Source organism: Elgaria multicarinata, chromosome 15, assembly GCF_023053635.1.
Source record: "Elgaria multicarinata webbii isolate HBS135686 ecotype San Diego chromosome 15, rElgMul1.1.pri, whole genome shotgun sequence".
Lineage (NCBI taxonomy): Eukaryota > Metazoa > Chordata > Lepidosauria > Squamata > Anguidae > Elgaria > Elgaria multicarinata.
In genome coordinates, this window is record NC_086185.1 from 32,541,383 (window position 1) to 32,569,374 (window position 27,992).

Consider the following 27,992-nt stretch of genomic DNA (forward strand, 5'->3'; position numbering starts at 1 on the left):
GATATCGAAAACCGCTGAGAGGCCCAGGAAAACCAACAGGATTGCACTCCCCCAATCCATTCCCTGGCGTAAGTCATTAACCATTATTCCACCCCATAACCAGGCATGAAACCTAGTTGGAATAGTTCTAGGTAATCAGTTTCATCCAAAATAGCTTGGAGTTGTGAAGCCACCACATGCTCCAACACCTTGCCCAAGAATGGTAAATTACAGGGGTGTGCAGAGCAGGTATTCTATGCCCCGAAATTCAGGGCAGAGCTTAGTTGAAGCAATTCTCTGCCCTGATTTCCAGGGCGGGTCCCTCTCTCTGCCCCATTGAAGAACCTGTCGAAGAACCGTTCCGATTTCAGTTAACTGCTACATTATTGTCAATGGGAATTAATGGAAAAGCTTGCAGCCCCCTCAGTTTTAAAGATAAACACATGAAAATTGGCACCATGACAGCTTCTAAAGAGGCATGCCAAGCTTGGAGAAGATCCCTGCATGCAGTGTTTTATAGGACATTTTTAAAGCCTGAACTCAAAAAAGCCTGAACTCTAGCACCTCTCGTGGCTTGATCTGTATGGCGAGGGAGAGGGAAATGAAGCAGCGGGATAAATATAAATTATAATTAATAAGTAAATATAAATTAATAAATGCCACAACAGCAACACACAGCTTGTCCATCCTCAGAGAGGACAGGAGGTTTGCAGGAGGAGGAGGAGGAGGAGGCACCACCCCCACCCCCACCCCCACTTGGAGCGAGTCGAGACAAGGCAACGATGGCTTGTCTGAAGGAGGAGGAGGAGAACGATGAGGAGCCCCCACCACCACTCTGTAAGCCCAGCCAGCCAATAAGCATAACAGTTTAACTGAAATAAAGCACCTACTTTGTCTCTGTGCACAATTCAAAGTCCTGGTTTTAACCTACTGATGCATACCTGGGCAGGAACAAGAGGCCTGTGAGGCTGGCTATGGCACAGAGTCAGGCCTACACACCTGTTCACATCCTCAGGTTGCACAAGCTGAATAACATGACTAGATGGTGCACTAGCCCCGTCCATATCAGACTCTGGCAAAACAATGGCAACCAAGTTGGAGCGACTTTATCTCTAAAATGTCTTGCAAATTGGTCACAGTGGGCCTCTGAGGGTTCAGGTTGTTGTGTTTCAAGGCCTCCACCTAAGAGGCCTTTTACCACATGAAAGAGCTCCACTGGACGACACTGAGCAAATGCAACGTTGGCAGAGTAGTAGTATTTCTTTGCCACCATCACCATGGCAAAGAAAATGTGGCTTCCCATGCTTTGGTGTAGTTTTCCCCATGGTCAACCAAGCCAGGGCAATAGCCAACCCTGCCCTTATAGCCTACTCCATGGATGACTTATTAGCATGTTGCCCAAGTGCCCCACCAGTTCTCCTGAGAATCAAAGGGACTCTTTGGTTCTGCTCTCAGGAGCTATTGTGTCAGCCATCTGGGTCTTTTCCCCTTTCCAGGATCAACAGGGCTTCTCCTTCCAAGGTGATGGGAGAAATCCTCAAGAGCCATCAGGAAACTATTTGGATCCATCAGCCTCCAGGGCAGACCACTGTAGTTGACTCCCCACCCCTCCAGTGGCTCAGAGTCCCAGTAAGTCCAGACACAGGTAGGGCAGAGTCAAAGAAAGTTCCCAAATGCTCAGATCAAAATCATTCCACTCAGCACAGTCTAGAGGCCAGTACAAGCAGGCCCCCAGCTGAGTGAGTGGGGCCAGAAACTAATTTGGGCAGCTCGAGGGAGGCCATGCCAAGCCAGTCCCAGCACGGCAGCCTCAGCATGTCAGCTGAAATCTCCTAGAACCTCAGAGACCAGCCATGGCCCGGAGACGCAGAGGCAGTGTGACAGTTCAGGACGTGTGGGTGTGGGTGTTACTACTCTACTCTACTACTTTGGACCACTCTAGTAACTCTTCTCTGTTTTATTGTATTTTAGATATATTATTAGCCAGCTCAAGAATTTGAGATAAATAAATAAACATCTTGGTTTCTGGACTTACAATTGTGGGTTAATCAGGGAGAAATATGACTTTTAGAATCCATTGTCTCAGAAGATGCTCTTGCAAACATTTTTTAAAAAGTAATCACAGCTGAGAGCCCAAATCATGACAGTGAGAGCTTTGCATTTCAGGACTGTAGAGGCAGTTATAAATCCTGGAATAGTAGGCTTTAATACTGAAGTAATACAGCTACATACTAAAAAGGACATGAAACGCCCATTGAAATGTACTGGTCATAGGAAATCATTGGAAGATTTTAGGGGCCATACTCAAATCAAAATTTCTGCAAGAGATAAACATTTGTTCTTTCACAGAAAGAACTCCAAATCAAAATCTTTCCTTACATTGTGCTTTTAGGGAAGAACTCCTATGGCCTCTAACACAGTAGTTTCTAGGGATCATCTTGAAACAGACAAAGCTATTGGGATGCAACGAACAAGAGGTACCTGCAGGCTCACATAACAATCTATAAACACCATATTTAAGTGGTCTAAATGGGGTGGAGGGGGGTTACTAAAGCTGCCTGGGATTATTTCTATTCTTACAGATGACCCCACCCCCTCACCTGGCAATCTCCCCCTTACAAATTACCTGTAGTTGCATATGACATTGGAAAAATAGCACAGGAAAAAGCAGGAGTCTTAATATCCCTCATGAAACAGTACCTACGAATAACTTAAAGGGTTACTGCCACTAGCAATGGCCTCTCTTGCATGTGGCCCATAATATTTAGATGTCCTCCTGAAAGGTCACAAAAACGCACTGGGCTAATACAAGCAACCCCACAGAAAGCAGCAGGACTTCCAATATTCCTCATGAATCCTAACATCCTAAGAGTCTTGGTGCCATTCAGGTCCGTCTTGCTCACTGTAATTGAGTTGAAATTTCAGCTGAAATTTCTGAACAGATTTCAAAGGCAGCCCCATGGCAGTAGTCTAAATTAGATGTACCTAAGGCATGTGTGTCTGGGACCAGATCAGGCAGGAATGGCTGCAGTGTGAGCACTAGGCTCAGCTGTACAAATGCACTCCTGGCCACAGCCAAAACCTGGGCATCCAGGTTCATGAGAATACCAAAACTACAACCCTGAGGCTTCAGGCAGAGTGTAGCTCTACCCAGCAAGATTGATTGTTTTATTATGGTTTTAATTTTTGTGAGCCGCCCAGAGAGCTTCAGCTATTGGGCGGTATAAAAATGTAATAAATAAATAAATAAATAAATAAATAATCCCTGTTCCCTGACCAATAAGAAGCACCTCTGTCTTGTGTGGATTAAGTTTGGATTCCCCCCCTTCATCCAATCCATTGCTGACACCAGACACCAGTTTAGAACCAGAACAGCTTCCTTGTGGATTCAGCTGGAAAAGATAGAGTTGGGTGCTATCAGCATATTAGTGGCACCGATCCCCCAAACTCTGGAAATGTCCCCGAGCGATTTCACATATATTTATTTATTTGCAATATTTATATACTGCTCCCCATTCAAGAATTTTGGAGCAGTGTTAAATAGCTTGGGAGATAAGACGGAGCCCTGAGGAACAACACTGGTCAGTGGCCATGGCATCAAACAGAAATCCCCCAGCACCACCTTCTGAAAAGTATCCACCTCCACCTCCGTTTAATGTATCTCATTTATAAAAGAATGTATGGAGGATGAACCCGACACCTGAAACTTGTCTTTATTTGTCTGAGAGAGACAAAACAGGCGAGATAGTTTTCGATTGGGCAATTTCAAGCACTGTAACTGAACCAGATTTGGTTCATCTCCGTCAGAATAGCTTCCCTAAACACTGTCCCAGCTTCATTGATCCATCTGTAACTGCGGTCATGTGAGGCCCAGGCCCAGTGGAAATGAGTGGTGATCCTTTTATCCTTTGATAGGCTTTTAATTTGGTTTCAGATGCAGTGGGAGGAGAAACGAAAAGGACAGCCACAGACAACAAAAAGGCAAAAAGAAAAGAAATGCCCCACACGCCTGATGCGAGGGCTGGCCTGAACCCACAGGCCTTGGGATTTGTCTGTTCTTCTGTCACGGATTCCCTCTCTGCACTCCCACAGGATTGTTCTGCCTAGCTGGCTTCAGAATATGGGGATGAAAAGACTTAAATTGAAATAAAAATAGCCATAGGCCTTCCCTAGAGCAAAGGATGATGAACAACGGAACTCCTTCTGAACTCCAGTGCGGCTGTACTGATCATACAGGGTGAATGAAATGGGGAAGGAGCCGGCAGGCGGAGTCTGACCAAATCGCTTGTGAGGGTTTAATCAGCATGCCTGGATATCAGCAGGTTTGGGCTGACACAGATCTTCGTCTGCTATGGTGTGGCGAGGCTGCTTTTAGTGCACTTTAAATGTCACATTCTTGACATGATCTTTCTTTCTTTCTTTCTGGAGGAAAAAGCAGTTTAGTCCATATAACGACGACACTGATGAAGTTTACAATGGGCACGCACAGGAAAGGCAGACACAAATTAATCGTCTTGGAGCCTCTCCACTTTCATGAAATGTGGGAAGAATTTCATATCGGAATGACTTTGCAATTCCAACTTGTATGATTATGTGCAATAAAGTTTACTGTTTGTGGTAAGACTGTAAAAAGGCAAAGGAAATGTGCTAATTTTCTATGTCATTTGCATTCAGGAGGGAAAAAATATTCTTGAATTTATTGTGAAATACGCTTACCCCCAGACAAAACAATTTCTTTTTCCTGTCTGCCTTTGGTTCTTATGTATTGGTTATCATAAGAATCTGCCCTTGCAAGACAGAAATCCCTGGAAGAAAATCTAGTGCAAACCTTCAACTCAGAATGAAGAAAAAGAATAGAATCTCTATATTTTTATCAAGTAAACACAGGCTTTGTTTTACTAACTAAACTCTTGCAAGCCTTGTTTGAAAAGCTAAAAGGACCTTGTTCAGGAGAAAAAGAGAAATGTCCATAGACAAAAAACAAGGAGCCCTTTAATATTGCAGACTGCCCAACATGTCAAAGATGGAAAACACCTTTGATCTTTTGTGTCTTTGTATACACCCTGATTCTCAGACCATGATCAAAGGAATGGGAGCAAGAGATAAGCAGAGCAAATTGGCTTTTTACACTGATGGTATGAAACTTACAGTGGCTAACACCGTACAATTCCTGGAGGAAACACTGAAGATGATGATGATGATGATGATGATGATGATTGTCACCGCCTTTCTCTCCTCCTCCTCCTCTCTTATATACATAAATGGAAGTGTTTGTCTGTACATCCTCAAAGGACTCAAAAACCATACATCCAATTCTCAACAAAATTTCATGATTTGTTCTACCTCTATCTGGGATGGGTTTAAGCATAGTGAAAATTTCAACCAAATTTTGCATCATGATTCAGCACTGCAGCAAGCAGATTTTAACCACACAACATTCATGCTTTACATATTTTTCAGACATTTCTTTTTTAATAAGAAAGAAAGCTCAAAGCATTGAAACAAAAACAAAAACCCAACCATGTTAAAGTATGAAACAAAGAACAAGCACAGTTTGAAGCCAAGAAAGATTTTAGGCTGAGTTACAGGCCCTCCCCTCCCCTCCCCTCCCCTCCGCTGTGGGGCAGCTCCATCTAAGGGGGCTATGGGATGGACAATGGCAGAGACCATACCTAGGGGTGTCAGCAGGCATGCTTTAACTCAGGTGGGGTGGGCACAATGTATTCAGCTGTGACAACTGCCTAAGTTTACTTGAATCAGTCCGTCCCACCACTTGTAAGCTTGACTCTTGCCCATCTTGGCTAATACGATCCAGCAGAGGTGGATTGATTGGGTGAGTCCAGGGGGTGGTGCCTGCTGACTTGAAAGAGGCTGAAGAGGACTTCCCTGGACCCAGAGGTATGTGAGAACTACCGCCCCATCGCTAATATCCCCTTTTTGGGCAAGGTGCTTGAGTGTGGTGGCTGGCCAGCTTCAGATGTTTTTGGAAGAAATGGATTATCTGGACCCATTTCAGTTTGGTTTCATGCCAGGGCACAGCATTGAAACAGCCTTGGCTGCTATGACTGACCACCTACTTCAGGTGAAAGACAGGGTGAGTGCTACCCTGTTGATCTTCCTGGCTTGCTTGGTGGCTTTTGTTACCATTGATCATGGTATCTTACTGGATCGGCTCTGCGAGATGGGAGTAGGAGGCACTGAGTTGCATTGGTTCCACTCCTACTTGCAGGGCTGATTCCAGAGAATGGTGTGGGGGAATTCCTGTTCCACCCCATGGCTATTGAGCTGTGGGGTGCCACAGGGCTCTATTCTACCCCCCATGCAACTATATGAAGACATTGGGTGAGGTCATTAGGGGCTTGGGGGTTGGGTGCCGTCAGTATGCTGATGATACTCAGCTCTATTTCTCCTTGTCATCAGAGTCAGCCGGGGCTGTGAAGGTGCTGGACCAGTGCCTGGAGGCTGTAATGGGCTGGATGACAGCTAATAAACTGAAGCTGAATCCTGATAAGACGGATGCTGTGTTAATTGGTGGTTCCTGGGTTTGGGAATTGGGTAAGTGACCTGTTCTGGATGGGGTTGCACTCCCTCTGAAGGAGCAGGTGTGTAGGTTGGCGGTACTCCTACATCAGGTGGACTCTGTGACCCAGAGTACTTGGGGTCAGCTTCGGCTGATCCACCAGCTAGAACCTTTCCTGGACCTTGCCACAGTAATACATGCACTGGAAAATTCCCAATTAGACTACTGCAATGCACTCTACATGGATCTGCCCTTGAACTACTCAGAAGTTGCAGCTAGTGTAAAATGCAGCCGTTAGATTACTGCCTGGAACATCTCATAGAGACCATATACTGTGATCTTAAAGGAACTGGCTGCCAATATGTTTCCGGTCGGAATTCATGGAGTTAGTAATGACATTTAAAGCCCTAAATGGTAGGGACCTCGGTGCCTGAGGGAGCGCCTCTCCCAATATCTGCCTACCTGAGACCTGTCAGAGGAGCCCTTCTCAACACGACATATATGCTATGGTGGGACATGGGAGAGAAATTTCTCTGTTGTGGCACCCTGGCTGTGGAATAAAGAGGCATTCCTGCTTGGTGTGCCCCACCACGCTGGCTGCAAACAGAGGCATTTGCTCTCTTTTCCCTCCCTCCCTCAGCAAGCCTGTGTCAGGTGCTTCCCATTTAAAGGGGCCGCGTGCAGTATGGCCCCTTTTTCATTCTCAGCTCCTCCGGCCGGCCGCCACCGCCGCTGCTCAGCCCGGACGCCCAGACCAGCAGGATCCAGAGGAGTGCGGCCTCTTTAAATGGGAATCATCTGCCCCAGGCTTGCCAAGGAAGGGAGGAAGGGAAAAGAGAGCAAATGCCTCTTTGCAGCCAGCGTGGCAGGGCACACCAAGCAGGAATGCCTCTTTATTAGCGTTTTGGTGCTTTTGACTAAATGTGATACCTAATGTGATATCTAAATCACATTTTAGATATCTAATATTCTTGCTAAATGACTATCAGACTTTGAAAAGATGATATCACTGGATCAAGTTTATCAATTATGTTTAATTGAATAAACTAAAAAAAAGTAATTGGATTTTGAATAAATATTCAATTAATTGTTACTGTTTTGAATTTTATTGTTATTATCTTCTTTAGTGGGTCATTGAAAACTGCTATTCTGAATAATGATTTTTATAGTGTAGGGCAGGGCTGGGCATGAGTTTGTGGAACCAAGGGGGCGGTTACCTGAAAAAGTTTGGGAACCACTGGTTTAGAACTAAAAAAGAAACATAGATACTCAAAACTGTTGAAATATTAATTCACCCTTCCCCAACCTGGTACCCTTGAGAGATTTTGAATTACAATTCCCAACATTCTCCAACATACCTGGAGAATACCAGCTTGGGGTAGGCAGCACTGGTTAATGTTAGTAGCTACCCAACAAATTGTGTCTGATGACCAACTCCTACATTTCAACAAAGTTCAACTCTCTTCCACGGAGGCTCTGTCTTGAGGCACCTTTAGTTTCAGTCACTATTTCTTAGTTCCATTTCATTCTGAGACACAGATCTACCTAGCTATTTGCTAGGTATAATAATCTGAAAACCATTAATTTTAACTTTGAAATTGCCATGCTTACCTAAATACTGTATTTCCAGTTAGCAAACATTCATTTTTACTAATGAACTTATGAAATGGGAAATTTTCTGAGGAAAAATTAAGCTCTGGAAAATTTCCCACCCCACATCTTCTGGATCCATCTATGACAGCATCACACATTCATGCTAGGGAGTCCCACATGCGAACCCAGACAAAAAGAGAACTTATAATTTAACAAACAAGAGTGAACACTCCTTGTTAGAAGGAAACCCCATCTTTAATGGTTCCCTTTTTATTCCTTTTTACACACCAGAACCAAAACAGTCTATGAAAATCAACACATGTGCTACTAACTAAAACAAGCCTCCATTGATTAATCAGCAACAGTTTGATGAAAATGATTCAAAGTCATCAAAGGTTGCAGACCTAATTTTCTTTCGGGAGGGGTACACACCAAAAAGGGCAGCAACACAAAATGGAGACAAATGAGGAATCCAGCAAGTGCCCAAGATAGTTATTAACCCAAACAATAAAAGTCTCAATATTCCCCAAACGTTTTGACCACTGGGGTTCTTCACTAGGGACAGGGGAAACCAAACTTCCATGGTAGTGTTTTAAGAGACAAGGGGCTGCTAACTCCTTCAATAGAAATGGGGGAGGCTGTTTGGGTTTTCCTTTTCCCCTATTGGAGAGCCCTGTAGTCTAAATTTGTTGCTGGACCAGAGCCAGCCCAGTGCTTCTGGTGGCACTTAGTTAGAGTCGGCCCGAGGCTGAAGCCAATTGGTACTGAAGCCTTGGGGTGCCTTGGGCCGATCTAGAGCAGTGCTGGGCTGTTCCACCGCAAGCCAGCGTAAGGCCAGCTGTGAGTCCATTGGACTCATGGGATTCACCTCCACCTCCCTCCCTGTCTTCCTTCTGCTGCCGCCACCAGGACTTCCTTTCCCATGGGTCCTTTCCCCTGAGAGCCAAGCTGCAATTTAAAGGTAAGATTTCGGGGGGTGGGTGGGTGTCTCTTTTTTTAATAGCTCTATGGCTGAAAACTATGGCCATTCCTTTAATTTGTGACCATAGAGCTATTTATGGCTCGGCTCTCAGGGAAGAGGACTCATGGAAAGGTAAGTCCCGGCAGCTCTGGGTTTGGGGGGGGGGGCAGGGAAGTCAGACAGGCAAGGAGGGCGGGCATTTGGCTTTGCACCCAGCTTTCCTGGTTTGCCCACTGTGAAGCCAGCACCCAAGAACACTGCAAAGGCTGAGCCACTTTGGGGAGGGGGGAATCCTGCTTCAGTACCGAAACGAAACGAGGTGGGCAAGCCACAAAGTGGCCCAAGTCAAATCAGGGCTGTTTCTGAGGCTCCAAAACAGCTGGTGAGTCAGGGGGTGGGTGTGCTGTGCACAGCCTTAGTGTCTTGCAGCTGATGCATACCTGGGGTACTTCTAGGCAAAGCTTTTATTATCCAAACACCTTGCCTCATTCAAAGAATATTGGTGTGGGTGGGCTCATCTTCTATTTGTAGCCCTCCCACATTTTCCATAATTTCTTCTGTCTTTTTTCTTACAACAACAACAACAACAAAATCCATTAAGGAGAGAAAGCCAGAATAGCTGCAGGTCTTTTTACTGGTGGAGTTAGGAGCCATCCCATTAGCAGCAGCCCATATTTGTTCTCATTTGGATCAGGGGCTACAGAGAGAGCTGCTACCTGTTGTGTGCAGTCCCAAGTCCTAAGACCTCTCCACTTACACAGGGTCCTTCCCAGAGCTTTATCACACCAGCGTTATACTGTGCAGTCACTGCGAATTGCATGCAAAGGACTCAGAAGTTTTCCACCTTATAATCTGCTTTGATTGTGAAGTACTCCCAGGCATCCTGCCTTAATTGTGCTATAAAGCAAAAAGATTTAGCCCCTCCATTTTGAGAGTATCTTCCGAGCAGCAGCAGGATTTTAAAGAAATGCTTACATCTGCATAAGCTTTAAGGATAAAGACACCAAAATTGGCACAGTAATAGATATTAGGGAGAGCTTTAAGCATACCAAATTTGAATTGAATTGGGTCATCCGTTGATTTTTTTATGTTTTTTTACATTTCCTCGCTTAAACTCACTTCCTGGTATGCAGAGGATCGCTGTCGCCCGGTAGCTAAAACAACAACCGCAAAAGCACAGCGCTACGGGGATAATCCGAGGGAAGCAGGTACCTGGAATGAAGCTTCCAGTGAGCAAATCTAGGAGAATGTCCTGCTTGTGAACTTGCTGTCCTTTGCAAACAAGAGTTTTAGGCATCAAATAGCCCGAGTCCCTCTGGAAAGGAAGAGAAGCTTCGGCCATGCGCGGTATTAAAATGCAATAAATAAACAAACAAACGTTCCTTATGTTTTTCTTTGAAGACCTCAATGAGCAGCCCACTCCTAAAAGAGCCCCAGAGGCATTGCGGGAGCGTAGTCAGCTGTAAAGAGAGAGAGAAAACCTTAAACATGGTAGAAAGTGGTGTCACTGTCAGCAGAGAAAGAAGTTGGGTCAACTGTTTGTTCAAGCACATGCTAGACTGGCGGGGGGGGGGGCACTTTTCTAGCAACATGTTTCTGTCGAAAAGGCCGGCTGTATCCGTTGTAACGAATCAGTAACAATCAGGGCAATTGTTACACCAATTGCCTGGGAAGTCCCGGAGCGCGTAGAGCAATGAAAGGTACCGCCGCCGCCGCCGCCGCCTGGGCTACTCCTGCTGCTGCTACTGTGATCACACAGTTGCTGAGCGCCAGCAGCAGCGGTGTCCTGGGCAAGGCACGACTGCAGCGCAATCCCGAGATAAGTATCTCGCTTTTGTTCCTCCACTGCGTGCGGGTTTGCAGAGGCCGCGCTCCCTCGTGGGCACGCTCCTGCAAGACTGCCTTCGGGCACGTGTAGTTGGGCGTGCGTATGCAGAGGAGCAGCGCGGGCTGGCAGAGAGCGCGTACATAAGCCGGAGCCTTTCCCGGTTCTGCGCGACTCGGAAAAGCCTGCTGTGTGGACTCGCGCCGGGCGCTCGGGCCGCGGAACAGACGCGCCTCGCCGCCGGGCTCGTCCTGCCGCCCCCCTCCTGGCGGACCCTCCCGAGCCCGCCAAGCTGCGTGAAGAAGGTCGGGCTGGGATCGCGGCCGGATCGAAAAGGGGAAGCCGCTTCCTGCCGAGGCGAGGCGAGGCGCAGCGCGCGAGAAGAGCCACCCCTCCCCGCCCCGAAGCGGATTCGGAAGAGCGACGACTCCAGATTCCAGCAGGGCGGAAGAAGCGGGGGGAAAGGCGAAAGCAGGACTCGCAGGCGGGCGAGCCGCGTCCTCCGACCCGGGTCGGGAGGCGGAGTGCCCCGCGCGCTCTTCGCTGCCGTCCTGCCACCACTTGTTGCCGCTCTCTCCGCCCCGGATCCCGGGAATCTCCGCGCTCCGGCGCTGAACGGCAGCCCCACCGCGGCGCTGATTGGCCTGCCGCCCTCTGCGCTCCTCCCCGGCCAGCCAGCGTCCTCTGGCTCCCTTCCTCGTGCGAGGGCAAAAGGGGAGGGTCGGCCCAGCGGCCTCCGAAGTGTCCGGCTCGCGCGGCTTCAGCGGCGGCGGCGGCAGGAGATCTGCGTGAGGAGGAGTCCGGGCCGGGAGCTGCTCCGCGGCGCGCGCTCCTCAGGCCGGCCGCGCTCGCCTGTAACCTTGGCTCACCCCGGCGGCCGTCTGAAAGGGAGACGTCAGCAGCCGCAGCAGCAGCGGCAGCAACAGCCGGCCGCCTCCGTTCTCTTTCTGCTGTGAAAGTTGCCGAGTTAATCATTGCAAAAGGCCCGGTGGCGGCGGCGGCAGCGGCAGCAGCAGCAGCAGCAGTGGCGGCGGCGTGGGGCCGGCTCCTTGCTCCCGCCTCTTCTTCCCGTGACTCTCGCTGGCTTTTCCCAGGCCGCCGCGGCATCACCCGCCTCGACATCTAGCCAGACCAACACACACCCCGCTCGCCCGGCCGCCACCTGTTCCAGCTTGCCGGTGCCTCGCACGCGCCCCGACGGCCCTTCGCCCCGCGCCCTCGGAAGGGATGGCCCGGCTCGTCGGCCGCTGCTGAAGGCGCCCGCTCGTTTCGCTGTCCCCTCCGCTCCCTGCCAAGGCCGCTGTGCGAGAACAGCCGGGCGCAGGAGCTGCCCCGCGCCAGCTCGGACGACCGACGCCGGCCCATCCCGCGACCTCTCCGGCGACGGCATGGAGGTGCACGTTGGGCTCGGCAGGATCTACGGCCGCCCGCCGGGCAAGACTTTCCGAGGCGCGTTCCAGAGCCTCTTCCAGAGCGTGCGGGAGGCGTTCCAGAGCCCCGCGGCCGGCGGCTCGCGAGAGGAGGCCGGGGCTAGCCACCAGGCAGCTGTAGCAGGCTCCTCGCCCTCCGTCCAGGCTCAGCCCGGCGACCGCTTGCGAGCGTCCAGCCCGCGGCGCCAGCCGCCTCCGCCGCCGCCCCCCGGGTCGCCCTCCTACTTGCCCCTGGACGAGCAGTCGCAGGCGAGCAAAGGGCTGCGGCCCGACGAGCGGGAGCCTCGCGCGGCGGCGGCGGCGTCCGCCTCGTCCTCCTCCTCCTCGTCGGCCGCCGCCGCCAACGCCGCCGCCTCGTCTTCGCTGGCACTGCTGGACCCGTCTTTCCAAAGCTGCCCCGGGGACTTCAAGGACATCCTGGGCGAGGGCAGCCTCCTGCAGGCGCCGGAGAGCGAAGCGCGCGCCGGCGCCGCGCCGGCTGAAGCCCGGCCGGCCAAGGAGGACTACTTGGGCGAGAGCGCCAAGGAGCTCTGCAAAGCCGTGTCTGCCTCCATGGGCCTGGCCGTGGAAGCGCTCGACGCCCCCGGCGGCAGCGAGCTGGCGGCGACCCGCGGCGACTGCATGTTCGCCCTGCCCGGCGCGCACGCTCGGGCCATGACGCTGGGCGGCTGCAAGATCGTCGAAGCCGAGGAGGAGGAGGGCGGCGGCGGCGGCGGCGGCGGCGAGGGCGCGCTGGCCATGGACGTGCCCGGCGGCCACCTGAGCCTCTACAAGGGCTCGGCCGAGGCGGACGAGCCGGCGGCAGCCGCCTTCCAGAGCCGCGACTACTACAACTTCCAGCTGGCGCTCGCCTCGCACGGCCGCATCAAGCTGGAGAGCCCGCTGGAGTACGCGGCGGCGGCGGCGGGGGCGGCGGGGGGCGTGTGGGGCGCGCCGTGCCGGCGCGCCGGAGAAATGCCCGCCTTGGCGTCCCACTACGGCGGCCCCCCCGGCCCGGGCTGGCACCCCTTCTTCGCCGAGGAAGGGCAGATCTACGGCCCGTGCGCCGAGGGCGCCGCTTCAGCCTCCTTCGGCTACGGCAGGAGCCAAGGGCCGGCCGGCCAGGAAGGAAGTGACCTGCCGTCCGAGATGTGGTACCCGGGAGGCGTGGTGGGCAGGATGCCCTTCGCCCCTGCCCCCGGCTGCATCAAGACGGAGCTCACCCCTTGGATGGAGGGCTACGCGGGGGGCTACGGAGACATGAGGTAAAGGGCCGAGGCCTTCCGCACCCCACAACCCCCGTGCCGGCACGCTCGCATCTCGTAGCTCGCGTAATGTAGCGGGTGGGGTGGGGTGGGGTGGGGGAGGTGTAACAAGCAGCCGTAGCAGGCCTTTCCGGGTGGACATTACTTAGGGCCAACGGTTGGAGGGTGAATTGGATGACCTCTTGAGAGCCCTTTCTCCCCCAACTCCCTTGGGTGTGGTTGCTTCTCTTTTACGGCGTCCGAATAGCGAGAAATCCATAGCCCATTGCGACCCTTTAATTGGAAGATAGCGTCAACTGAATAATTAGTCAGATTGCAGCCTGCCTGTGGAACTTGCGAAATCTTTGCTTGAACCAAACAAAAACCAAAATCCCCCTTACCCCAATTTATTGGCAAATGGTTTACAAGTCAGCCCTGACTTCCTATGCATTTTTTCTTCCATCTGGCTCCAAACTGGAGGACTTTTGTCTTTGGGAATTTCTGCTTTCATTTGATAGGGGTAGGATTCTGAATTCCTACTTCAGTTTGAGTCATCTGCCTAAATGGAGCAGTAGTTTTTATTTTGGTTGTGGGATTTTTGTGTGTTTTTTTAGGGGGTGGTTTGGGTTTTTGTTGTTGTGGGTTTTTTTTGGTGTGTGTGTGTGTTTTGGTTTTTGATTCTGGTGAACTACACAATAAATTCTTCTCATGACTCATTAAGGAAGGTAGTTGCGCCAGAATTTCCATATTGAAACTTAAGATAAAAACCGTTAGAGATATGTGGATGATTCATATTTCAACTAGCATTGCATCTTTTCTTTTTTGCATATCAGAGTGTAGATCAGAGTTTCTTCATAATGACCTAGAGTGTTTTGTCCTAAGTTGTCCTTATTTTAGGTGCTTTTGAGTTTCTGGAACTGCTTACAACAGGACAGAGATGCCAAACTGAGTAGATTTCTGTACATAAATAAATAAATATGGATGCAGGCTCCCTCCTGAATTTTAACTCATGGTTAGATGCTGAACTAAGACTGCATATTGAATTAAATAATATACTATTACAATTATTTTAGCATTCTCTAAGTGTAATTTTGGTAAAAGATCCAAAATTACACTGATAAATTTAACAACTAGTCATAGATTGGAGCTATATATATATTGCTTAAAAAAACACAAATGAGCAATCTTATACAGACTTACCAGGGAGTAAATCCCATTGAACTCAGTAGTACTTCTGAATAGGATTGCACCATTAATGTAAACACTTACGTGGCTAGTGCACGCAACTTAACCCCCGTGTTGCCTTTTTTTTTTTTTTTTTTTGCAATTACTGAGACCAAATGAGATAACAGTTATGCTGATGCAGCATTACTGATGTGCAACATGAGTGTGTTTGTTCAGAAGTAAGTCCCACTGCATTGGATAAGGCTTGCTTTCTAATAAATGTGTTACTATTGCAATTTCTGTTTCTTCTATTTGTCTTAATGGGTGGCGAACTCTCGGCTCTTATCCTTCCCACCCACTCATTTTGTGGATTTCCCCCACAGCAGGCTGACACAACTGGCGATAAACAACTGGTGCTAGAGTTCAGATTGGCCTCCAGGTTAGTTGTTATTCTCAGTGTATCGTCTCCATGTTGCCCAATGGCACCTGCATTGACTTTCTTTGCCGCAAGTCCATGGGTTAAAATGGAGACGGGGATAAATCCCTTCCAAGGAACGATTTGTAAGGAACTCAAGAGTTTATCACTTAACTGAGTATCCCATGCTTGTTCTGCTGAAGTAAAGCTGGCTTCATTTATTCAGGCAATACAGCTTCTGTACTAGCAGTAAATTCTCTTATCAACTTCTTAATTTTATTTATTTATTTGCAAGGTATGACGAGCAACAGTTAAAAGCAAGGTATGTCTAAAACATTGGTGGCTTACCCGATTTTGGATTTGTTCATTTAAAATGGCTTATTAAAAAAAATGAAACGAGTTTAGGATTGCGTCTTCTTTGAGACATAGAATTATACATTTTGGTTTTTGCAAGCTACTAAAGGTGAAGTATTAGGAGTTAGTGTATTCCCATGGATTGGAGTTTGACTGGGTACTAGGATTCTAAAATATACTAGATAGGAGGAAATCACACCAGTTTCATTAGAACTTTTCTAGAGAGTGTATGTGCTTAGGATCATATTCTAAAATGACTTAAAATACAAGTTTTTAAGCTTAACCAGACTGTGATTTGGGTTACTGTATATATCCCTTTCTTTACCATTTATTTGGTTTGACAATAAACTCATTAGATTGGTAAGTCACCTGATGCAAAGGCTGTAGAAATAAACCAAACTGAGCCGAGGCAATACCAAATGAAGAGTAGGAATGTCCCAAACCCTAGAAACAAAAAATTGCACAGATATGTTTTAGTGATGACATTAAAACGTAGAACCTTCATCAATCCATGCAAAAACTTGCTAATCTATCTCATTATTATAATAACATGGTACACGCTGCGTGTACCAAACTCAGGTAAGTTTATGCAAAGTAGATGTGGTAGAAATCCCAGTGATGTACAGACACCTACAGCTGAGTCTGACATTGCTTTTTTGCCTCTTTGTAGCTTTACAATCCTTGTTTGGAAGCAGGGAGATTATTACACTTGAAGACGACTGGAGGATCCACAATGTTTTAGCAGCCAAATGTATAGCTGACACACACATTAACCAACAGTATGCACCTCTGTGTGTGTAGTTCATATCTGACTGTCCTCAGTTCAAATGCTCGAGCTGTGCGCCATTTTCTCCTGGCTTTTACCTAAATGCAACACAGTGATGAACGTAGGAAGTCTTGCCAGCCTCCCCCTTATCTTGTAGCCCATGCTTTGGCCTGCTGCCCCTATTTGTCTAATAGGGCACAATTTGCAATACTTAAACCATTGCAAGTGGTATTCGTCTGGTGCCAACAAATTTCAACGGAAAATACCTTAGGGGCTAAACGAGAGTTGTCATTGTCTCCTAAAAAAAAAAGGGGGGGGGAATTGCAACCGAGGTCTCGGCTTAGTGCACATTTAAATGCATCTTAAGATTTATATATTTTGTTAGCCAACTCGTACACATATTGATTGCAAGAACCAATACTGTGCTAGATGAGATACAAAGTGAACATAGATTAGAATAGGGGAATTACCTGCATGATGTTTGAACTAAAGTCTTTCAGTCACTTTCCAGGAAGTCAGTTTGACTTAGATTGGGCTTTTATGGAGTGGGTTTCTAGATACCTAAAGTATTTAAATTGCCTGAGGAATGTCACATCTGGATGCATTATATTAATCTCACAATCCCTATAGAAAGTGTCCTACATTGCTGAGAGCTAGGCACATAGAAATTTGATAAACTACTGTCGAGAATCAAGCTATTGCCTACCCAATGTTTTTTAAGGTACATTGTAAGTGATTGACTATCCTATCCTTTCTTCTTTATCTTGGGTCTAATCCAGTTCTCCATGGAATTTAATGGAAAACCTCCCATTGACATCAGTGGACCAGGGTTCGCTCTTTCCATTTTATGTCCTTACGTTCTGCTGCAGTTTTAGAGTACGGTGCTCTGAATTGTTGAATACCCTTTATTTATTATGTGTTGTTTTCAGTAGGTCTGGAACAGCAGCTCTGGCTTGCGTGTGCTGTGGTCTAATGGGTTGCCTTCGGTGCAGCGTGTACCTCACATTGTGATTCATAGCAAAGCTCTTTTTGATTTCACTGGAACTGGATTACAGTTTCATTTTACCAGATGGTCTATAATGTCTCCCCTATCGTAATCCTGATGAGGCTTGGCTACTCCAGCAGAGGCCTGTAGTCAGAACTTTGGTGGTGCATGTGGCATTCTATGTCCGTACGAACTACCAAAAGACCTAAATGCAAGTAGCCTACAACGTTCGAAGTTATTTATTAGATAATTTCAATAAAGATTAGTTGCCAGATGCTCTTACATGTATCAGTCATCCTTTCCACAATACTGGAAATCAGGAGCAGGTTTATTTCTTGCTGAGCAAATTGGTAGAATACTGCCTGCCTGTTTTTCCTTAAAGGACTATAGACGTAGGTTAGGGTGTGATCCACTGGAAGTTCCAGCGCTTCTAAGTCCCATTCATTTCAGGGGAGAATTCTGCAAATACTTAAATGTTTCTCATTAAAGCCAGTGTGACTTAAAAGTGATTAATGTTGGCTGGATTATATAATGCTGATGACCATAAACAAACACAGAGAACTTGAACAAAGAACCTGAAATTTCTTTATTTATTACATTTATATCCTGTCTTTTTCCAAGAAGGTCAAGGAGTTGTACATTGTCCTCTCTCTCCCCACCACCACCCGATTTTATTTTCACAACAGCCCTAAGAGGGAGATTAGGCTGAGAGAGAGGGATTGACCCAGGGACCTTAGCTAGACCTAAGGTTTATCCCGGGATTGTCTTGGGGTTGTCCCTGCCTGCTCCCGGGATCCCCTGTGTGACATTTACATGAACAGGGATGACCCTGGGACGATCCCGGGATGAAACTTAGGTCTAGCTAAGGCCAGGGTCACTGAGTGAGCTTCGTGACTGCATAGGATTTGGACTTGTGTCTCCCCAGACATAGTCCCACACTGTAGCCCACAACGTGCCGGATTGTACGTTGTACTGGAATATTTGATCTCACAGCATGTTATGTAGCAGCATGTTCATCTGAGTCCACAGGGCAGACTGTGCAAAGTTAAAAGTGCACCTGACTTTGATCTGTCTCGCTCCCCCGCCATGACTGCTGCTGGCAAATTGGTTTAGACTGTAGCTCTGTGCACATTCACTTGGGAGTAAATTGAGCCTGTGAGACTTGTGCATTCTCTGAATAAAGTTTATAGTTGTTTGCTCTTACTGATCTTTCATCTTTCTTACCCTGTATGCTTTTGTTCCTGAAGGTGATAATGTGAGCATTGTTGGTCCACATATGCTTTCAGGAGTCAGCCTGAGCGTAGTTATAGCAAAGCAATGAGTTTAGTTACTCTTTAAGCAACTTCATTCTGTGTAATTTTTTTAAATGAATACTGTTGTTTTTGTACTGTTTTTATGTTTTTTAAATTTTTGTATACTTTTAATGTTTACTATTTTTAATTGTTGTAAACCGCCCAGAGAGCTTCGGCTGTGGGGCGGTATATAAATGTAATAAATAAATAAATAAATTTTAAAAACTGGTCAGACAGTGAGTGACATAAATGGCTGCTTCATATTTAACTGTTTTACTCTCCAACTTTTAAAGTAAAGTGCTGAGAAGATTGTGTGTGATCTCTTTCCTTGTTGCTGTTATGCAGATTGATCTCCTTAGATGCTATTTATTCTCTTAGGAACTTAGTTGCTGTGTAACACTATCATTCGCTGCCTGGTGAGTGGCTTTTGATCTACTCCTGATGAGATAGTGAGGAATAAATGGTTGGGGGTGAGATAAGGATTTCTGATTTATATGTACGGTGCCTCTTTTGAGCAAGGAACTAGAGTGAAAGTAGAGAGTTGCAGTGTTTGAGTCAGTTTTCCGTTGGTACTCCTCTTTTCTCCCCTCCCAAGTTTTCAGTTGAGTGAGTCCATAATTTGGTGTGTGAGTCCAAACTAACAATATTTTGTATGATCAAAGAGCAGTTCTTTAAAAAAATAGTTAGGTCAATCTATTGCATGACGTTGCATGTAGCAATGGGTGGGGGGACTTCGTAGGGAAACCTTGGCAGTGGTCGCAGGACGCTCTTTTGATGTGTCTAGTCCAGGTCTAGAAGATACTCTTTAGTGTGGAATATTCCGTGGGACCTACTGGCCTTAGATCCTGGCTGGTATTTAGCTTTCTTTCCCTAACTTCTTAGGCTTGGTATGGATCGAGACCTGAACAAGGAAGCCCAGGCACACAGTGCTAAAGCAGACGTGGGGCAGGCCATCAAGGTCACCGCTTTCCTCCACTTTTCCCAAGAGCTCGCCAGAGAGGAGGCCAGAGCTGAGCCCCAGAACATGCAGGATAATTGAGGGATGGGTGAGAATTTCACTCAGCTTGTTTATATAAACTCTTACCAAAATTTCTTCATAAATGGGACAGAAAGAATTTAATATTTTTTTAAAAAAATGAATGTGGGAGAAACTGAAACTGACTGACTTGTCCATCCAGACTCGTCTTTGAGAGCTTAACTCTTAGGCGCCAGGCTGTGAATCCCTCTGTATTCAACCATATTTGTGGTGCTGTACTAGGGTTGCCCCCTCTTTTCTGACATTCCTTGTCTTCAACAGCTATGGGGCAGGCAGGAATAGCATGGGCCTATCCAGCCTTGGGACAGCTGTACCTCTTGAATTTGGTACAGCAGATGGGTGAGAATTTCAGTTCAGTTCATTTTGAATTAAAATAATACACAAACGTCTTCATATATTGCAAAGTAAGAACTTGAGATTTTAAAATATTAAATGCAGGAGAAAGAGTATGCAGGAGAAATGGACAGATTTGTCCATCTTGGTTAAATTGTAAGTACAGGGCTCCTACAATGTCAGAATCTTAAGAAATCGATGCTGGATGTTTTGGTCTTTCCCGGCCTTCTTCCTCCCAGTAGGGCTATACATGGTGCCTGTATATTTGATGCAGGTTCTAATTTTTTATTTTTTTTGGTAATGCCACTGATGAGTTTGAAATACTTTAATCCAGCTATTGCCATAGGGCCACATCACATGTGCCTTTCCCTCACAGCCTCTAGCTTCTGTCCTGGGGCTAAGGGGTAGTGTGCCTGAAAGCCATGCCGTCTGTCCTTTTACAAGCCATCTCCCCAACTGATACCACCTCAGTTGCCCTCTGTTCCCCTTCTTTGGGTGCCTTCTTTGTCGTTACCCCTGCTCTGGTTTGGGACATTAAAACTGGACACATACACCCCTTCCATATTTGTTATGACTGCTTCCTCTATGTCCTTCAATCCTGAAATTGTTTTGTCTCTCTTCTTTGGAGAGCACTGCATTGCCCAAACCCACCTTGTCTCCTACCATGATTAGTTTTAGCTGCTTCTTTGTTTATCAAAAGAGAAGTTGTCAGTCCAGGTTTAGTGCCCCTGAGGACAACAGGACTGGCTGGCTGAAGAGATGGTTAAGACGCGGTCACTTGGTGTATGTGCTGCCTGCAGAACATGCTTCCAGCAAGGGCTGCAGCAGTCATGGGAACGTCCTCTACTGCACTACGAAGGAGCACCTCACAGTCTGATACCACTGCTAAACGGTTCCTTATTTTTGAAAGTGGGAAGGTTTAGAGCTCCCCAGAGAGGTCCGCCTGGCGCCTACACTGTACTCCTTTCGGCGCCAGCTGAAGACCTTTTTATTCACTCAGTATTTTAACACCTAATTTTAACTTAAATTTAAATTATACTGTTTTAACTCTGTATTTTAACCTTATATCAATTTTGCTGCGTGGTTTTATCCTGGTTGTGCTTTTTATACTGTATTTTGTATTTGTGTTTTTAAACTGTTGGTTGTTTTATGATGGTTTTAATTTTTGTGAACCGCCCAGAGAGCTTTGGCTATTGGGCGGTATAAAAATGTAATAAATAAATAAATAAATAAATAGAGAGGCAAGAAAGGAGCATTTTCCCCATGCATTATTTAAAGTTTCAGGTTTGCACACCTTGGTGCTATTTGCCTAGTTTCCCATCAGGAGCTTAAGGAGGTTTCTGTTTGCAAGGCTTAAACTTTCCTGCTAATTTCACTTACCTTAACAAAAGGCAAGTAGAGAAGGAGGGCAAGGGAGAAAACCTGAGCGCATCTGGATTGCTTTTAAGGCTTGTTATACAGCACATTCGTTTTTCAGAAGTATGCTAGCTTGTAGTTTGTTTTTGTTTATTTAGTAGCATCTGTCACAGTTATGTTACTGTACTTTCATTGGAATGTTATCAACAGCACTTCTGTATGTTAAGTAATAGAAATGTTCAAATCCAGGACTGAAAATGATTTGCAGGAGACCATCTTATAGACAGACAATCAACAAATAAATAGGGGATTTGGACATAGTTGCTTCAAACAAGTTTTTTTTAAATGACAGAATGAGCCAGCTGCTAGATGTAAGTGAATTTGGGAGAGAACCCCTAAGTGGATTCAATTTGTTGAGAGAGAGAAGCTGAAAATATCTAGGTGGGCGCATGTGGCTATACTCCGTTTCAATCATATCATTCCTAGCCCTTTTATCCTGCTCTGCTCCTGTTCTCTTCCATTTATTTGTTAATTATACTTTGACTTATTTCATTGTAAAATAGATTGTAATCTTTCTAGAATGGGTGCCATCTCATTATGTGATTTTACCAACATCATAATTTTTGGATTCGATCATGTAACTGTAATACTTATGGCTCATAAGTTTATTTTAATAAATGTTTATAGATTTTGGTGCTTGGTAAAATAATATTAATAACAATATAATAATAATAATAATAATAATAATAATAATAATAATAATAATAAACAAGTAGAAATAAGAGGAAGTAACCATAATAAATGAAGTGACCATTTGTTTGTAGCGTTGATCTCTGTTAACCCCCCCCCCCAAAAAAAAGCAAACACCAATCACAGTATGAATGGCTACGGGCTTTCAGGGTTTCCCTGCTGGGATCTGATGGTTTGTGGATTGCAGATTATGGGATAATACCATGCCATTTAGTTTAATCCAGATTGCCTGATCATGGCTGGGGTGTTTAAGGCCTTTATCCATGTTTAAGTTCCTTTGACAGTTACATATTTGTGACTAACTGATTTCAGTGGGCTAAGCATGACTAAGTTTATTTCTGGATTGGGGCCTTAGGGTTCTCTAATATGTAGCCACATTGCAAGATTTGTACAAGTAGACCCACCTTCCTTGCCATCTTTAATAATGTCTTATTTGGGCCCAATCTACTGTTAGGATTCATCAGGCTTGCTTCATCAGTGTTTACATTCTGTTACTGAGAATTGCATTTGTGGTCCAACTAAATTACTTTTATTTTTATTTTTATTTTTAAAAACAATAGTTTTGGGAATTTGGATTATTTTACTCTAGCTTGTTCTATAATTTCTGTGAATTCTTGGATAAATTAAGTTTTTAAAAATCTGTTTTGGATTCTTGCTTTTCAGAGCTTTTAATTTTCATGTAGAGGTGTGCATTTGTGAGTGTGTAAGGCAGGGCAGAGTGAAACTCAGCAAGTAGGAATTCAGGGAAACCAAAGTTAATGCGATGATTTTTTTAAAAAAACCCAACAACCCATGTTCATGTCGGCATCTCTAAGGCTAGGATTGGGCCGCAGTTTTCTGTTGGGTGCCTCTGACCTTTCTGCTTCACTTTAATGGTAATAGTATGTAGATATTCCTTTTGAAGGCAAATCGTGCGTGGAGGAATGCTGTTTCTGAAACCTGCCCTTCTGGCTGGCTCTCTGAAATACTCTCAGCAATCTATAGTCAGTAGAACCAATTTTATGTACTATAAATTCTAGGTAATTTATCATTGCTGTGATAAAACCTGTCTTTTGTTATAGGAAATATTCATGTTCTTTTCTTCTGTGACTCCTCTCTCTCTCTCTCTCTCTCTCTCTCTCTCTCTCTTCCTTCCTTCACCTTTGTTTAAACTTTATCTTTATTAGCCTAAGTTAAAAAGCAGAGTCTGGGTGACATTATCTCTCCAGCTACAATTAGCCCTTCCTTCTTCCTTGCCCCAAACAGGTCTCAAAATCATGAACTTTGGCGTCTGATACAGTAGGCTGCTGTATATGTGAATGAGCTGGGAAACAGATTATCTGTCTTAATTCGTTCATGCATACTTTCCCGCAGGCTAGAAAACATTGCGTATTGCAATGTGTTTTAAGAAGGGCTGCCCTTGGTGGCAGTTTGGAAGCTTATAAAATGGGGTTCCAGTGTCAGCTTGGGTGCCCTATTGACCTGATTGGAGGCTCAGTTCAAGGGGCTGATGATGACTTGTTAAAGCCTTACAAGGTATAGGTCTGGCATGCCTAATGGACCATATCACGTGTTCAGCATGCTGTCTACTGGGAATATGCTTATCCATATGCTTGTGAGCCACATCCGGTCTGCAAGAGAGGTTTTCTTGGTGGTGGCCCCACACATCTGGGATTTCCCTACCCACCCACCCAGACTTGCTAAATGCCTGAGCCTCTGCTTCTTCTAGAAGTAGTGCCAGACATTTCTATCCAAACTGGCTTGGACGGTCAACAATAGGGAAGGAGTAAGTAAGATAATAGGAACACAGATATTAATGTCTTGTTTTTCTTTTTAGATCACTTTCAGTAGAAGACTGTAGGCTTAGAGTCTATGTTTAATAACCAGCTCATAAAGTAATTAATATTCCCATATTGTCAACTGCAGTTTGAGATGCCTGAGAAATGATGAATTGTTTGCCAAAACAGACCTTTCCAAGGTTCACTTTATGTTGTAGCTGTGGCATACAAATGTGGAAAAGAAATAAAATATGTTGTTGTTATTAATTTTATATGGCCACCTATCAGCACATCTTTTTTTGGTGCCTACAGAGGCACAGAATAAACAACTCCTGATGAGTTGCACTACCCACTGAGGGGTGTGGAGGGTGGTTTTCCTGGCCAATGAAAGCAAGGGGTGATCCAGGAAGCTGTGCTGTCAAGATTCAGTTTACTGGATTGGTGCAACTCAGAGGGGAGCTACTGATCGAAAGGAGGGTTAGAGGAGTTTTTCCGGCCTTGCTCCTTGCCCATTGACCACAATGGTGCGATCCAGAGACTGGCTGGGCTTGCACAAGTCTAAAGCGTTTCTGCCCTCACAGAGTTCGTGTAACTCTGTGAGTGTTTTGTAACTAAATTATCTGCCCAGAGGGGGTGTGAGGTTCTCTATGAAATACTCGCATTTGCTTGTATTGTTTTATTCATTGCTGTGCCCGTTCCCCAATTCCCCTCAAATCTTTTTGCTTGCTTCACAAACTGGTTGCGTTTCCTGTCTCCTCCTTATAAGATCTGAGCTGTCCCAGCCTGATCGCAGCTCAGGGGGTTATTTAAATCATTCCTGGACTTGAAGAAGTGGGGAAAGAGAAAAGTGTTGGGATTAAGCAAGTCCATCCAGCGCGCCACTCAGGTTCAGTTGTCCTGCTGGAGACCTGCTTCTGAAAGCCATCATACGTTGCAGAGTTCTCCTCACCTCAGTCGTCATGACGCTCCACGTTGGCATCTTGCACCCTACCCTCTGTTAGTGGAAGGCTGAGGCTTGACGTGTACGTACCCCCCCATCCATCTATTGAAAGGGGAGAAGGTTGAAATCTTGGTGGCTTTGGGCTAGAACTGGGGTCTCTTAGTGGTGATTGGGGTTGCATTTGCCTGTCCAGCATATGCGCTTAGATCGGAATTTGGTATCTTGGCAGTCTTAGATCAAATACATTGCAGGCTATTTAATTATTGGTTTAAGCTAGTTTCGATGAATGAGGCCAGGCTTCTAAAGATGTGTCTTCTCGAGCAGATGGCCAAACCTTTGAAAACTTCCTGGCTTTATAAATTTACAAAGATGTTACCAAGTTATGGTTTCAGTTTGCAGGTAATTAGCATTTCTAATACCAACATAAGAAATGCCGTTAAACTTAGGATTTCAGACATTAGGAGTCAGACTGATATAGCTGCAGTGTCAAAATCAAGGGCCATGAAATGGCTAGCTAGAACAAAATTCCACTTTAAAGAAGAAAAATATTTGTTCTTTGATATGAAATGGGTCCATCGAGTAGCCTTTACCCGGCTTCGATTCGAGCTGGTGGACACAATGATGTTACAGGGTATATTCCAAGGTATTCCATCGAAAGATAGACTATGTATATGTGGCAACCCTGAAAGCGAAGATTTAGCCCACTATTTACTTGAATGTTGTTTATATTCAAAATGTAGAGAACATTATCTAGCTATGTTTTTAATACGCATGAGAGACTGGACAGCCAAGGATAAATTGTCCTTTCTCTTACGTGGTTCTAACTATTTTGTGACCCAGAGGGTTGCTCTCTTCGCTCTTAAAGCAGCCAGCATAAGGAAAAAAGAATTAGAAAAAATGGATTAATTAATAAGTTTTTATCAAATGTTGTAATATACAAGGGGTCGTATTAACTGTTAGTCATATATAATATATCATATACCAACTGTATATTGTTTGAAAATTTTAAATCATAAATTTTAAGTAATGTCTGTTTGTTCTTAATGATTATGTGATTTTTTGAAATGGTCAGAAGACTTATTCAATAAAGGTATTCATTCATTCATTCATAGTGGTGACTGCAGGCATCTCGGTTGACACCCACCAGATTTCCTGCCCCTCTAATTTTTACTCTATTTGTAAGATACTTTAAAAATTATAACTTTTTTTTATTTGGGTTGAAAAGAGTGATTTTGTGTTTTGGAGATTAGACCCCACCTTTGCCTTGCTTTTCATTTACTCTCACCTGTTTGCCTTCCCCTTCTCCCACCATTTTATGAATTGGCAAGCCCCACCCCATGGCAGCCATTTTGTGAGCACACTCACAACCCTCTCAAAATTCCAGCTGTGACCACTCACCCAAAAAGGATGGGGACCCTGGCCTAGTGGGAAGGAGCTCGTGTTTCTCTGATCAGCTGTTCAGCTTCTGTGAGAGAGGCAGGCCTCAGACATTGAGGAGCCTCGTGCTGTCCACCATAAAGGAGAATGCATGCTTTGGCAAGGTTCCTGGTGGTCTTGTGGACCACAGCCAGGGGACAAAAGGGAGGCACAGATGCCACAATAATAAGGAAAGAATGAGAGGCACAGGACAGGAGTGCAGATGCCCCCCCTCAAGTTGGGATGAGGCTTGATTGCCATGTTTTTTTCTGAAGTGGCTCCTGTGCCCTTGATGGTAGAAGGACTTCATAACACAGTGCATTATTAAAGTATGGAATTCGCTAACAAGATGTAGTGATGGCTACTAATTTAGATGGTTTTAAATAAGAGGATTGAATAAATTCCTGGAGGAGTAGGCTAGTGATGGCTACTAGCCCTAATGGCTACATGCTACCTCTAGTACCAGAGGCAGTAAGCCTGTATGCACCAGTTGCTGGGGAACATGGGCAGGAGGGTGTTGTTGCCCCATGTCCTGCTTGTGGGTTCCTGGTTGGCAGCTGGTTGGCCACTGTGTGAACAGATGATCCAGCATCAGGGCTCCTCTTACGTTCTTACGTTCTTATTTCTCCTCCATGCTGAAAAAACAATCACAGGTTGAAAACTACTTGTCACAAAGCTGTGAAATATTGTAAAAGGCAAAGGAGTCTGTCAGACAAATGCATGAATAGAAAGGATCATCATAACATCATAATATAGGGGTTATTGTTTTCTAATCATCTGAAGCACTTTGGTAATCCTGACAACAACCCTATAGGGAAAGGCAGTCTTACATATTCCTGTATTGGAGATATGGGTCTGAAGTTCTTTTTACAAAGAAAATGGACATTTAAAAAGAAAAGAAAAAGAAAATCACACTATGTATGTTGATAAGCTCCCCATTAGAGTGACGCCTGTGCTGCCACTCAACAATGTTTTGTAAACAGCAACTGGTAAACATAAAAGTGGCTGCCAGTCCTTCTTGGCACTTCGATTGCCTCTGGCAATTCAGTTTGCCTCTCTCCCCCACCTCTGCCCCCAGCATGTGCATCTGCCAATTTGAGGTTAACACTTCAGGCATCTGATGTTCCTCCTCAAGGTGCCACAAAACTCTTCCTTGCTTTTGCTGCAGCAGGCTGACACAGTCACTTCTCTGGAACTTTTTTTTTTTAAGTTGCTTTTGTTTTACAAAATGCAGCCGCTGAGGTTCCCTTCCGCAGCAGGGAGATTTTCAGGAGGAAACTGTCCCAAGGGGAATGGGCAAAGAAGCTCCTCTCCCCACATGCCTGTCTCCCTGTCGAATTCAGTCTCAGTGGCTACATGGTGTAATAAAGGAAAGCTGCCCCTCAAAACCCCCCAAAAGCAAATCTTGAGAACGCGCCGTTCTCCCCTTGGCGAGTTCACGGCTGAGGCAAGAGAGGGGCCCCCTCCTCCTCGAATCCCTTGTTTTGAGGGCTGTCAAACTCTGTTCCATCTGCTGCTAGCTGAACACTTTGTTCATCCTTGTAATATTGTGGCCATGAAGCCTGATTCTTGTTGACACATTGACTGTTCGGAGGCTCTGGCCAGGTTTCCTTGCATCCCATGTTCCTCTGACACCACACCTGGACATCTGAGTCAACAGGCACAGAGCGGCGGGGAGAGAAAAGCAGAGCGGGGGAAATTGACAAAATTCTTCTTGGGCCTCTGATCTACACTACTGCTTTAAAGTGCTTTATAACAGTTTTGACAACTGTATATGGAGTGTGTCCTGGGCCCCAACAGTTGTCAAAACTGTTATAAAGCACTTTAAAGCAGTAGTGTAGATCCTGCCTTGGTTTGATGTGGACCGGTTTGGATTTGCAGTTGGCACTTTTCATAG

At 45.8% G+C, this 27,992-nt stretch overlaps 2 protein-coding genes across 2 annotated transcripts in view; both read left to right on the forward strand.

Moving 5' to 3' along the window:
• The window catches only part of LOC134409383 (putative uncharacterized protein ENSP00000383309), a 72,943-nt gene extending 61,109 nt beyond the window's left edge, over nucleotides 1–11,834 (forward strand). Inside the window, exon 2 of the mRNA XM_063142095.1 lies at nucleotides 10,917–11,834. Within this exon, the coding sequence (XP_062998165.1) occupies nucleotides 10,917–11,834 (918 nt within the window). The remainder of the gene's footprint in view (nucleotides 1–10,916) is intronic.
• A 320-nt stretch (nucleotides 11,835–12,154) lies between these two features.
• Nucleotides 12,155–27,992, forward strand: part of AR (androgen receptor) — a 214,257-nt gene continuing 198,419 nt past the window's right edge. The window contains exon 1 of the mRNA XM_063142096.1: nucleotides 12,155–13,552. Within this exon, the coding sequence (XP_062998166.1) occupies nucleotides 12,267–13,552 (1,286 nt within the window). The 5' untranslated portion in view covers nucleotides 12,155–12,266. The remainder of the gene's footprint in view (nucleotides 13,553–27,992) is intronic.